Source organism: Syngnathus typhle, linkage group LG6 (assembly GCF_033458585.1).
Source record: "Syngnathus typhle isolate RoL2023-S1 ecotype Sweden linkage group LG6, RoL_Styp_1.0, whole genome shotgun sequence".
NCBI classification, from domain to species: Eukaryota; Metazoa; Chordata; class Actinopteri; order Syngnathiformes; family Syngnathidae; genus Syngnathus; species Syngnathus typhle.
This window is the reverse complement of record NC_083743.1, coordinates 2,234,127-2,246,656: the sequence shown is the minus strand read 5'-3', so window position 1 is coordinate 2,246,656 and position 12,530 is coordinate 2,234,127. Positions and strand designations below refer to the sequence as shown.

At 48.4% G+C, this 12,530-nt stretch overlaps 1 protein-coding gene across 1 annotated transcript in view; it reads right to left on the bottom strand.

Moving 5' to 3' along the window:
• Positions 1-12,530, bottom strand: part of LOC133156184 (cell adhesion molecule 2-like) — a 39,632-nt gene that overhangs the window by 10,897 nt on the left and 16,205 nt on the right. The window contains exon 2 of the mRNA XM_061281992.1: positions 3,885-3,911. Within this exon, the coding sequence (XP_061137976.1) occupies positions 3,885-3,911 (27 nt within the window). The remainder of the gene's footprint in view (positions 1-3,884; positions 3,912-12,530) is intronic.

Below are 12,530 nucleotides of genomic sequence, written 5' to 3'. Positions count from 1 at the left end.
TTGGCCGAGTCTAAACGGCGTGGCCCATTTGCCGGCATGTTGGGGGAACAGAGGGAGGGAGGGAGGGAGGGAGGCAGGTTCGACACGTACGCTGTATAAATATTCCATTTAATTAAAAAGCGCAGAGGGCCCCTGGTGGCGCGCGGCAAGAACAAGGAATAACAGTTTGCCGTCTCCCCGGTGACTCACCGCCACGCGAGGCTGCTCGCTCCTCTGACAACAAGATTTTCTTCCTGACATCTTCTTAGAATCACGCCGTTCAGCGAGCGCTATAGAAGTTCACCGCCAACGCCAACTGTCATTATCCTTGGCATCAAAACTAGCTGGTGTTGATCTATAGCGCTCTCTAAGCTCTTCAAAGAAATCCCAACAAGGCGAGCTTTACCGTCGACACTTCATATAACCGTGCCGAGTTCCCTAAAGTTCATCTCCGGCGAGAGCAGACGCCATCAAAGCGCCGTGATGAATCGACTTGAATATTTTTGGCTCGCGTCGGTGGGAATTTGCATCACCCCGACGGATGCATCATGTAAAAAGGCGCACCTCAAGGCTCCGTGCCAAGAGCACTTGAATTCTCCTTGTGCAATACAATCTGATGCAATTCGGTCATGCTAAACATTTCGAGTCTGTAGTTTGGTCATCTGAGGATCGCCGAATGTCATTTTCGGTATCATCGCGCCAACCGATAAATCAAATTGGCAAGAAGATGTGAAGAAAGTAAATCAACAGTGTCATCATCACCTTGCATCAATGACTTTTGATGGGCGCTCTTCATCGGAGCCGTGTCAAGCTGGTATCAATGGCTTCCACCGAGCCATTCGGATGACCTTTTGCTCCGCCGGCAATTTTACGAGTGCAGCGTTTGCTCCGCGGGCACGCCTCTTGGCCTTTTCGTGAGCCTCGGCTCAAGATGAAAGATGGCCGGATTTCGCTGTCGGGGCACCGAGAGCCTGCCAAATGTCGCCCCTCCGAGACTAGCTCGGGACGCACGATCCATTGATTGATATCTTTATTATCGATCAATACGGTCGGCTAAATCCGTAGCAACCCAAAAACATGGGCCTGGAAGGTTTTATTATTGTCCGGAACACAAAGAAAAACTTGTTTCTTGTTTCTTGTTTTTTTCTCAACGATAAAAAGTACCCACAAAATCCGGCGGCAAATATTTCGACATTTGATCAAAACGATACGATAAACCGCCATTTTCTGTCGGATTGGTTGCCATCTGGATCCCCTCCTTTTCAGACCGGCCAATCTTATTGTAACGTGAGCACACTCTCGACGGCAATCTGGTCAAAGGAATCCCAATCTTATGAATCCGGTTGACTTCTAATAAGCATCCTGGGGAAAGTCACGGCACTTATTCTCACTTAACCTTCACTCCAAGCTTTTCATCATTTCTATGGCTGCAAATAAAGGTGTTCTTACACTTCTAATGAAATCGATGACTCCTCCAGCGGCCTCGGCCGGCGACGGCCAGACTTGAACCCGCAAACACGGCCGCCGAAAGCAATTTCAGACAGCTAACAGCTTCCCGTGTTTAAACAGCAGCACCACGCCTCGGTTATCGTTGGCGCCGCAGCTCGGCAAAATAGGAATTGACCTAATATGTGTTTGCAATTAAATGTAACCAAGGAGAGAAGGGATGAGAGATGGAAAGAACGGGGGAGAAATACGCTTTTGAAGGAATGTATTCTGATTCGGAATCCAGAAGGTACCATACTTCGCCTCGAAACCGTTCTGGAAAGTTCTGTGAGCGTTTGTTATTTTTTCAACGGTAGGAGGCCCTTACCTACTTCTCGGTGGCAGGTTCAATGGCCTTAAAAAAGACTGGAAAAACTGGAGGGCAAATGGTCGTACACAGAAGATGGCGAGGCTCAATTTGACTATAAAGATGCCAATGCCGCGATCACATGATTTTTTTTCGCTCGTATAGCGAGTGCAGCCTATCTAAGTTCTCGTGGCGTGCACGCCCGCCCTCCCCCCTAATGCATAAAAATGCGAAGCAATTATGCAAACAGCGTGTTAAAAGCGAGCACATTCATCATGAGGATCATGTGCCGATATGACATGTTCATTAACTGCAAAGTGTTGATAACCGCCCCTGCCTCGTAGAACAGACACATAAGACATGCTCGATTCCATCTTTTTTTACTTTCCAGTTCTCCGCTTCTCCTTGAAGGCAACACAACAGCTCCACCCGCCGTGTCACCTTCACTGACCTTCGGTGCCTGGCCCAAAGAGGAATAACCCCATATCGCGGCTAAATCGTTGCAATAACGAGAGAAAGCTCAGTCATATTTGTCGGCGCCGGTCATCGCTCACGTCGACAGGAAAGTTGTTAACGCCGACACTCGGGCAATAAAGTCTCGCCGCTAAGCCATAGCTCTCCTTGATTGGAAAGATTGAAGAAGTCTTTAAGGACGTTAGCTAATTAGCACTGAATCTGGCTCGGCTCCATTAGCGGGAGCTCATCGCTAAATGACCTGTCCAGAGTGAGGCATGTCTGCAAAGTTGCCCTTTGCAATGGCGCCTTTCCCATATCCCGCTGATACGGTTACGGAAAATCCATTCGCAATGGTGGTAAAAGCCCAGGCGAGGGCGAGGGTGCCTTTTGGCCACGTTACAAACGGACTCCGTCTCTCTTCCATTTTGATCTGGAGTGCAAGTTCGGTTTTGACCTGCGCGGCTTTTGGTGGATTTACGGTCGTCGAGTTTGCTTTTTCGCCCTCTGGATTTATGGTGGTCTACTTTTCGCTTTTGGAGGATTTATTGGATATTTTTCCGTCGTCTCATTCCAACCTGTGCAATTTATGGGGGCCTTATTTTAACTGGCTCTTGAAGACTTCTTTTAACATATGCAACATTACAGTAGTATTATTATTATCTTTTTCTTTCAAAGGTCTAGTTGCGTGTCAGTTTGGTATTAACCCGCACAAGGTTATTTTGGCCGGCATCCATTTGTTATCCGTGAAGGCTTTCATCAGTCGGATCCACCTACGTGCTTTGCAGTCAGTGCAAATGTTTAATGAGTTCATTAAAATGTTAAAGAGCCCATTAAAAAGAAAACAATGCAATGAGGCGCGCTCTCCGTCAAAGTGGACATTTTTGTTTTTGGAGGTTGCAAACGGAGTAAGCCAACAAAGTCCTCCCCTGTGATTTGACGCCGCGGGGAGACAAAAGGGTCGGTCGGGCTGGCAATAAATATCGTGGAGGGGAGGAGACTTACTTCTTATTGTCTTTGTGTGTGTCTGTGCAGCAGAAAGAAGAGTGGGGGTGGGGGGGGGGGGGAAGACAATATATCCACTTCGGAAAGTGGGTCATGAAAACACTATTGTCTCCCGATTGTGAACTATATTACACAATTGGCTGGAAAGAAAGATGAAACGGAGAAAAACGGTGACAGGTTTTCATGCGCTGACTTTCAAATCCAAAAAGACAAAAAGTGTTTTTGCCACAGCTTTCTTCATTAAGCTGTTAGCAGGGAAAGTTAAAAAAAAAGTTTAAAAGAGTTTTTAGGGTCATCCATCAGCTATATATAAGAACACATTGAGAAACTAATCACAGATGTGGAAAGGCGGCGCGGCGCGGTACGGCACGGCGCGGCACGGCGCGGCACGGCACGGCACGGCACGGCACGGCACGGCACGGCCCCCTTACATACGAGGTGTGACTCAATACGATTTGCGACCATTAAGCACGTTCCGAGTGAAAATGACACCAAAGGTGCACCCCATGCCCTTGAAGCGGTCTTGCGGAAGAATAACAGTCAAGTCGAGAGAAAGCAAACGCTTTGCCGCCGCCGCCGCCACCGCCACGCGCGCTTCATGGCTAGCGCTGCGCGGCATCAATCATGTAGCGAGAAAATGGAGGCAATAACTCACCTCTGGCTTTGCTTTTTGTCCCTTCCACTGATAGCGTGAGGGGAGGGGAGAAAACAGCAGGTTAGACACAGCCATAATTACCAGGAGGAAACATTTGGATTGAATAGAACGTCTTGCAAGCAAAGCAGATAATTGCGCAAATCCGCTCTCAAGCAGCATATCAGCCACTCGCAAACACACACATTTTGCCCAGTCACTCCTCAGCCATTTTTCTTGCCGATGGTGCACGCTCTTGAATCATGCCGCTTGTTTCCACGGCAACAACAAGTCTTAGTTTCACTTTCTTTTTACATCGTTTCATCAGGTGAGCATTTTGAGGCAAAATTTCAGTCAGGTGTGCCATCCAAACCACAGCCAGGCTGATTTGTCCCAAACATGGCTGACTTTTTCCTTCTTCTTCCGTAACAAGCAGCATCTCACGCAGCATCTTGAGCAAAGCTTAATTCCCCCGCCGCCGCCGCCGCCGCCGCATTTACAAGAATTTCATGCTCCTGTCTGAACGGTCAACCCAACACTATGGAAACTCTGACACTTAGTTTGAAACGTTGATCATAAAGTGTGTGACGCAAACAATTAAGAGCTCAAAAAAGGGAGTGGGGGAAAAAAAAAAAATGCTGATAACAAAGTTAATCATTCCCGCGAGGCCCAATTTGGAAGACAGCTGCCAGGACGGCAAAGAGTGGAAAATGTCCAATTTCCACCTTGATGACTTTCATCAGCCTCGCTCGTTTGTCTGGAGCGTCGGTTGGAGCGACACTTTGGCTTGCCGTACAACTTCCCTAAGCACGTTCAGAACTTTTGATTTGACGCCATCCCTGTTGAAACGACCACTTCCTCTTTGCCGATATGTGAGAAGCGTGCCCATCCCTCCATCCATCCCTCCATCCATCCATCATCAGTCCGGTGACACGTTTGCAGAGGAGGCACTTTGGGAGGCGGCCGTGCACTGCCTCGGCCTCTGCGTGTTCTGGCTGCATTTTCACACATGCAGCACTTTTCCCGAGTATCGCTCAAACACAGCCGCAGCAAAAAGAGTCCTTTGTTTTCGTTCAAAACCACCAACGAGGGAAAGGGTTCTCCAAATACACACTCAACAGAACAAGTCAACGTATTTCTTTCAATCCGGCCGGATTCAACAGCTGAAGCATCCGAGTTCAACATAAAGGTTCCAATGACAGAGCCTTGAGGGGTCCCACATGTCATAAGTGTTCAGTCAGACTTCACCTTCTCACATCTAGGCCAGTTGACAAGTCACTCGGAATGGAGGTAGCGCTCGAGAACATCCTGGAAGAACTCCCATGAATTAATCCAGAAGGTCGGCGAGACGGATGAGCGCCGTACCGACGGCGAAACAAAGCACGTCAACGGGAGCCAGATAAGAAAGCGGTGAGAAAGTAATCGAGGCGGACGGGCGGACAAGCAATCTTCTGGGCCGCTGAGAAGCGCAGCGTGAGCCGCTATCTGGCCATCGGCGAGCCGTGAGCAAGTCTCCCGGGACGACCGGCGCGTAACTAACCCGTGGAACCGCTGCGCTTCATCCCATTGCGCTCAGGCGCTCACACCCTGGGGCGGAATCGGCCGAGCGGCCCGCTAAACGGCAGGTAAGGCACATTTGCTTTGGGAGAGCAGAAAAATGCTTTGTTTTATAGAAACACTTGCTTTTACTCGGGAGCAAAAAGGTTGGATAGCAGAGGAGAGGAAACAATTTGTTCATTTATGCAGTTGTGCATTTATGTATTTATTTATTGTTCATTTATTCCATCCATCCATCCATCATCTAGTTTCATGTATTTAATTATTCAGCATCATAACGATTAGCCTTTATTTGTGTCGCTTTGTAAGCGCCAAAGACAATGTGGCTTTTGGGAGGAGAAACTTTTATTATTCCTTTCGAATTCCATTTCAACGTTGCAGCACTGCCATTGTTTCCATTCCAAAACGATGCCGTATCATATCATTTGCGTTCCAGAGCAAGTGAACAAGATAACATTTCTGGAGATGATCATCGTATTTTGTGTGCGTGACGGCGACACGACGCCTTGTGCTCACGGGCGTGTCACACGGCTTCAGAAAGACACTCCATTCCTCCAAAATACACACACACGTAATGTGCAAAGACTTGACTTTTTACGATTGGTCATTACGCAGTGCGCCCGTATCTGTACACGTTGCCTTTTTTTTTCTGACGCCGTACTTAATCTTCTTATACAACCTGCTCGTAAAATGCGAAATAAATGAGTGTGAATATTGAAAGGCCGAGCATCCGCACATACGTTTCATTCGACGTGATGTGCCTGCCTCTATTTTCATTTGTGTGATTGCTGTTTTATCATGTGTGAAGCCAACGGCACAAGTCATAATGTGTCCAGACAAGAATTTCTCTTTCTTTCTCTCTTTCTTTCGTTCATATGGCTTCAAAACACAACGTCGAAACTCTTTCAGCGCCAACTCCAGAAGGTGATATGGCAGCACCAACAAGAAAGCCAATTGAACTCCTCCTACGCCGTGTCCCAATTGAAGCACTTTATGGCGGCGCAAGCTTGTAAATGTTACAACGACAAGAAAAAAGATTGCAAAGCGCAGTCATTTTGAAAACCTTGATTTAATAGGCGGCGGCGGCGGCGGCGGCGGCGGCGGTGTCACGGCAACGCCAACAAATGATGAATGAGACGACTTTCACATCTTTTCCACTCGCAAGTGCCTTGTCAAAAGAGGTGCGACATAATAGCAATCTACATCGAAATTCAAAAGACTGCAATCAAACTTGGCAAAAGATATGAAATAAAATGACAAAACAAATGGGCTTCTCAATGTCAGTAATAAGATGTAGATTTAGAAACAATCATGAAGACTTTTTGTTGTTGTTGTAGGTAGAAACAAGCTGTTTGCTGAACTTTACATCAAAAAATGGTTGACTTATTTCTTTCGCCTCAGGGGCTCCATTTTTATATTGAAAGACCAACCGCGTGGGTTTGGGACAAAATTGCCCTTTTTGACAACGACCATAATAACACCTTTTCAATCAATCAAGCGTGAAGGATTCCTAGCTGTGCTCGCAAAACAAATAACACCGGAGCGCTGCACCGACTTCAATTGAATGCAAGACGCTAAACGTCTTTTCATAGGCCGCCTGTCCTTTAAAAAAGGACTCAGCTCCCCCCAAAATAGTCAGTCAGCTTTAATAGAATGGCCGGACGTGTATATAAAGACTAGTTAGCTGGCTCAGTAGCTGGCAAACAAGCAGGTTAAAACCGCACAGTTTGTTTGTTAGCACACTTTTATGGCTCCAGATGAGATTTGACTATCACTGGATTATTCAAAGCACCTCAAAGGCGTTCATTCCAATACTTTAGAGAGTCCGTTTTTCCCCAATTTCCCCAAAAAGCCCCAATTTTTGCACTGTACAATCATGTGGCTGGCCTAAATGGAAAAGCACTCAGTCGTTGATTTGACTTGATGCCGTAAGTCCATGGATTCTCCGAAACGGCAATTTGCTCTGGTACATACGAACGGCACTTGATTTCTACCTGCTCGGCGGGGAGGCTGGCTAATTCCTTCGGAATGACTTGGCAATATGCCTTATTCACTTTCGCGTTGGTATTGACAACGTGAGCGCATATTTCCAGCTGAAGGAGGTCAAAACTCAATTGAGCTCCCCTCACAATGGGACAAATTCTTTTGTTTGTTTTTCGTGAGCTGTAGATTTCAAACGAGCGTTTCAAAATCTGGTCAGGAAGTCTATCGCGGCCAATCAAAATTGCACTTGGTGATTGATCATCAACCGCCATCTTGACCTTGCTTTAGTTGGCCCCCTGGTTGAATTTCTTTTTCCTAAAATTGTCGAAAGTCATACGGTCTGACAAAAGCGTAGAAGAAGGATGGCGAAATGAAGAAGGTCAGCATACGTGCTGACAAAATGAGAGAAACCCTTGAAACCCTTCAAGTAAGTGGCGACGTCTTTGGACAAGCCTTTAGCTGCTAGCACACCGGCTTGTACGTCCGCTACTTGAATGCACACACACAGTGGATCACCTGGCGTTCCATTTCCGACTTCAACCTGGCACAATCCATCAGTCCATTCTGCACTGAAGGTCGGCTTTGGTTTTCATCTTAAACTGGATTCACATTGGAGGGAGGGTTTACAGATCCAATTCCAATTTGGTGTCTGGCACAGTTGATGATATATTACTTTTCATACATTAAAACAACAAAGGAAAGATAGGACTTGATATTTTTTGGGTGAGAACAAGGGGGGTTGTTGTTTTGGAAGGATTGAGAGTTATTTACGCTGAAAAACAAAAAAGAGAGGGAGAGAAGCTCGATAACAAGGGTCACGGTTTCAAAACGCTGTGTTACTTTAAAGCAGTCGACATCTTTTCATCCTTTTTCTTTGCTTTGGCCTTCAAGTCTCGGATTTCACTTGAGCTTTTTGACACGCTGTTGACACTTTTGACTCTGCCATTTCCATAAATGGCTCGGAAGGAGAAAGCGCAGCCATCTGGCGGGACCCTTTGAAAGCAGCCTCCGCTTTTGTGGACAAACATCCGAACAGAAAACACTCGCTAGAAAGAAAAAGAAAGAAATCCTCACACGCACACAGGCAGACCAACGGCGCTTTTAGCCGAGAGAAGCCATCCCCAAAGACCTCTGGCCCGGCCGGCACGGTGTCGGCTCAGCAGATGAAAAGCTGCGAGCTGCCTCCACAAACTTCACGGCAGCCTTTCTTTACGGCAGGTGCGGGCTCGGGATGGCTCCTACGCATCGTTGCCATAGAGATGCACGCCATGTTGCGACTTGAAGCAAATGCGAACACGCAAATCTGGCCTGACCTTTAGCTAAACAAGTGGCAAGTTTGTCTCCGGAGCACGGAGATGAATCCGTTTGCATTCTTGAACGGCGTCAACGTTTTGCTAGCACCGTTTACGGATGTTTTTCGCACCTTGAGGAAATCAGGCGCTTTGCGAGCAACAGCAAAAGTCAAGTCTTTATTGGAGCTCCGGCGCTGATCGATGAAATGCAATAAAAGCGTGGAGATGGACGAGCGCGGGGGAAAGACCCTCCAGGAGGAAGAAGCAGGTTCAAACCAGGAAATACTTGGCCAATCGATCCACGTGGGTGGACCTTTTGGATTATTCATGATGCTTCCACTGAGTAAATTCAAGGCGGCCGAATCACAAAGAACAGAACACATCGTAGCTCACAAGATACCAACGCAGGTGCTAATCTCCTTCTTTGTGACCTACACCAGGAGAGATCATTTTACATGTCCACTAACGTTATCATGATCTCTCGCACTCTCGGTTCTGAAAAAGGTCGGCATTTGCGGCACGGCGGCCGTACGGCGCGGAACAGATAAGTCCTCGGTTCTGGAAGGCCCCCGCGAGGGCTTCCCGGAGACCTTTGCTCATCTGCGAGTGCTACGCAAACAGATGGGGCCGATCTGGCGTCGGCCTCATTATTGAGCCTCCGAGCCCTCCTTTGCCGCGGCCGGCCGGCCGGCGCCAGCTGTCCGACGGGTCCAAAGTTATTCCGGCACCTGGGCCGGCCGTCGCAAGCGATCATCAAAGCGGCGCAGCGAGGGGGCATCCATTCGCTCGGCGACATCCGCTCGACGACATTCGCCATCCGCTCGGCGACATCCGCTCGGCGACATTCGCTTTATTGGCGACGGGACAACTTGTAAATCACTAGTCGTCTTCAAGGTGGGCTGCCGGGAAATGCGAGGTTCTGTCAGACGGCCGCCATTTGCAATATAGGCACAGATTTTGGAAATGAAGCAGATACACACGATGGGCTCCTCGTAAAAACCAAACTATTTACAGTCGCGACGAAAACATTTTTTCCTGGCCACCGTGCTGATACCGGGCCGAGACGAGCGGTCAATAGCGAGGTCTCGGCGAGCGACCAAGAGCTGAAAGGTACGTCCAATCCCACCTGATGAGAGGGGCTAACACGGTGGACACCCGCGTAATGCCAATAAAAAGCGTTTTCTCACGCCGCCTTCTGTAATTGAAGCTCTCGAAGCCGACAATTTGAAATGACCTCCCATCACCCAAGTCAATGGCAAATCCTGTGAATGTTGCCATGGCTCCAAAAGTGTTAATGAAGCTCTGAAAGCTCCTAAGACCCTCCGAGACGTTACCACTTGAATTTACCGGCGTGTCTGGTTCGCCGTTACTCGCGCAGCTGTCGCCAGATGAGCGTCCCCGTCACCCAGGAATGGCTCGGCTTTTACGGGGCGGGCGCCCGGATATTGCTTGGCAGGTTGCCAAGCGGCCCGAGACGCACTTTACAACTCCAGGGCAATAAATTTGCAGAAGGGGGAAAGCAACCATCAAGAGTCGATTTTATGGGCTTGACGCGCCGCCGGGTGGTGGTGAGGTGGCAGATTTACAAATCTGCCTACCACACACAGCTTGGATAGATTTTGGAATTGGCCCACAATTGCGAAGCTGAGAGGGGAAAGATGAGAGCAGCTGTGAACAAGTTTGAATTCTTTTGGGATTTTTTGAAAACTGGCACAGATTTAAAAAAAAGGGGGTTAGGGGGGGTTGGACTGTTGTGGGAGTGAGCACACTTGTTTCCCAGCCAATTGAAGCAGCTCCCTTGACTCCCTGTTGACTCAATGTAAAGATGGCACGTACGCCTTTTAGGCCACAATGCAAAGAAAAACATGGACAGCACGGCAACCTTTGGGAATGAAAGATCCGAGTCGGATTCAGCTTCCACGCATTCTACACGCCTCGTGGACGGGAAGTGGCTAATGGCCAATTAGTTGGGAGCGATACAGCGGCGCAAATAAATCATGTTCCGAGCAGCGCCCGGCATAACCTGTCAGCGGCACAAACCAAATTACGCTTCCTGCGGTGAGCCCGGACCGTGTACTTCATTATTTCTTTTCTAGAGGGAATGAAAGTGCATGCGACACACTTTGGATTTTCCCCCCCCCCCTCCATGTTACACGCCTCCTGCGGCATTACTCGGCCTGACAACTTCTACGACTCGAGCGTGTGGGCCAGGATCGGCGGGAGGAAAGGAGGCTAATGAAGGGGAGAAACCATAGCGCTGCTCCTGCACGCCGCCACACGTGTGGAATAAGATCAACATCGACTTTCCTGCTTACGATACGTTTGCTTTGTATCGTTAAAATATCCTTACGTCAGCATGTTTTTGGCTAGCAAAGGAGATTCTGCCACAAGCAGAAGCAAATTATCACATTTAAAAATGAGGAGATTTGCCTCCATTCATCCTTTAAAGGGCAAATAACCGTACACTACAAACTATTTTTTAAATTTTTTATTTCAAACTCATCTCACAATGTTGACGAAGAAGAGACGATTTGATTTTCAATTCAAGTATTAAGCAGTTTTGTTGTTTGCACTTTCAAACAAGTGAGGTCACGGCGACCCTAACACTGCTCCAGCTGTGCGATAATAACGTCAACATTTGTGAGTTGAGCGGGCCGATGTTCTTTCAGGAAGAAAAACAACAACAACGAGACGTTATTGCTTTTGCTACAAGCTGTTGTGCTCATTCAATTTGGGTTTGATATCGGTGAAAGGAACCGGTGACTCATGACAGCAGGAAGCGATCCATTTTTGGAGACGGCGCCACTTCCGCCAGACTGTATCATCGCCGGCTCAGCGGCCACGTTCCCTTTTTGTGAAAATATAGTCTGGGGTGGGTGGGTGGAACGCATCCCACCGGCTGTCGGCAGGACTTCCCATGCTGCGACGAGCCGGTGGAAGACCTTGCGCCGGCCGGCCGGCCGGCTAGCTTGTGAAGTTAAGCGCTAAGAGAAGACAAGGATGCCTTTTTTTGTGAGAGCGGCAGCCGTCGGCCTCAAAAGCTGACGAGCCCTCGGGGGGGCGTCCGAAAAGAGCCGGCCAATATGCCGCCACCGGACGCACAAGATTCTCTTTGGCCCGAGACAAGCGCCTCTGTCGGCCGATTATGCGAGGAACAAGTCTTTGACCTAGAGAGCGTGCGTTCCTCCGCGCTCCAAGAACCCTGGAGTGTTTGTCTCGAGAGGATGTCTGGATGACACGTGGGCATGGAGCGCTAAGCTGCTTTCCAGCTTTGCCAGGAGTGCGGCAGGGGCAACCGGAAGACCCCGACCGACCGACACAAAAGCCATTTTAAACTCCAGTGTTGAAAATGAGCATCAAACATTGGCTTCATTAGGTTGAGGAGAAAAAAAGCTTCACGATTTAGCATCCACCTTCTGGTCTTGACAAAATCCCCCCTGGATGTTTGTCAAAGTACGAGTCCGGGAAATGGCCACTTTGAAACCAATGCGGATGAATTTCAGGCTTGGCTTTTTTTTTTTTTGGGTGCATAGCTACTGCCAACGCATTGCGTGCTGATCGGTGAAATTGGTCTCTGGGGCGGATTTCTCTTTTTTTCTTTTTTTGTCCTTTCCAAATGCTCAAAACGACGAACAAGCTGAAGCCAGCACGCTCCTTCCAAACTCAATGGCCAAGACGAAAAATCTCGGCAATTCGGCAGAGCCCATCTGTCTGGGATCCCGACTTCCAATTGGGTTTCATTTGAGCAAATTCCCTCGTAGGACTTTGTCAAAATACGCGCCCAAAACGGCCGCTCAAAGCAAAATGGCAGACATCCTTTTCAATTTCACGCTTGGGT